Raw genomic sequence first — 751 nt, forward strand, 5'->3', positions numbered from 1 at the left:
TCTGTCTGTCTGTCTGTCTGTCTGTCTGCATGGATTTACCTGCAGTGGTGATGCTCCACACTCCAACACACAGCAGAATTTTCACAATGTCCATCTGAAACTTGTGTGGGAAAGTTCAGGACGACGTTCCTCTTTGTGCAGCTGCTCCGTCTGAAAGCTGTTTTCCGTTCAGCAGAGTGGGGATGATGGTGGGAATGGGGTTCCTTCCCTCATGGGGCTCATTCTGAACTCCTCCTCCTTTTCTCCTCCTCCTCTGGCGAAGGCATGCATGAAGAACATGATTCATTTGGCTCAAACACAAACCTTTAAAAGTTCCAGTTTCTCTGACTCTTGCAGGGAAAGCAGCGAGAAAAGCTTGGAGTCACTCTGATTAGAAATCTTTTCTTTTGTGGGATGAAAAATTGCATAAATCTGTTCATCTGGTCAGTGGTGTTTTTGTGAAAGCCAAACAGCTTTAGGCCTTGTTACCATGACAACTGGATAGGCTTTGTCCGAGCGGGCTGGTGAAATTCTTTCCATCCTCTAACGCTGTCATAAGAGCAGCTCAGCTCAGTCTGATCTAAAACATCAACAAAAACTCAGCTCTGAAGGATTTGTGTGTGTGTGTGTGTGTGTGTGTGTGTGTGTGTGTGTGTGTGTTACATACCTGGCATATTTACTGGGTTTTATAATGCTGAAGCATGTGTGTCGTAGTGGTCATAAAACTGCCCTAATGTGAGTCAAACAAACTGAAAGCAGGGCATTTCTGGAA

The 751-nt window shown here is 45.1% G+C and overlaps 1 protein-coding gene across 2 annotated transcripts in view; it reads right to left on the reverse strand.

The window, feature by feature from the left end:
• The window catches only part of LOC306758391 (tissue factor-like), a 34261-nt gene extending 34092 nt beyond the window's left edge, over positions 1 to 169 (reverse strand). For both annotated transcript variants that reach the window (XM_079243716.1, XM_079243715.1), the window contains exon 1: positions 40 to 169. In XM_079243716.1, the coding sequence (XP_079099842.1) occupies positions 40 to 94 (55 nt within the window). In that variant the 5' untranslated portion in view covers positions 95 to 169. The remainder of the gene's footprint in view (positions 1 to 39) is intronic.
• Positions 170 to 751: the final 582 nt, after the last annotated feature.

This window comes from Telmatherina bonti, assembly GCF_933228915.1.
Source record: "Telmatherina bonti genome assembly, chromosome: 7".
Taxonomy (NCBI): domain Eukaryota; kingdom Metazoa; phylum Chordata; class Actinopteri; order Atheriniformes; family Telmatherinidae; genus Telmatherina; species Telmatherina bonti.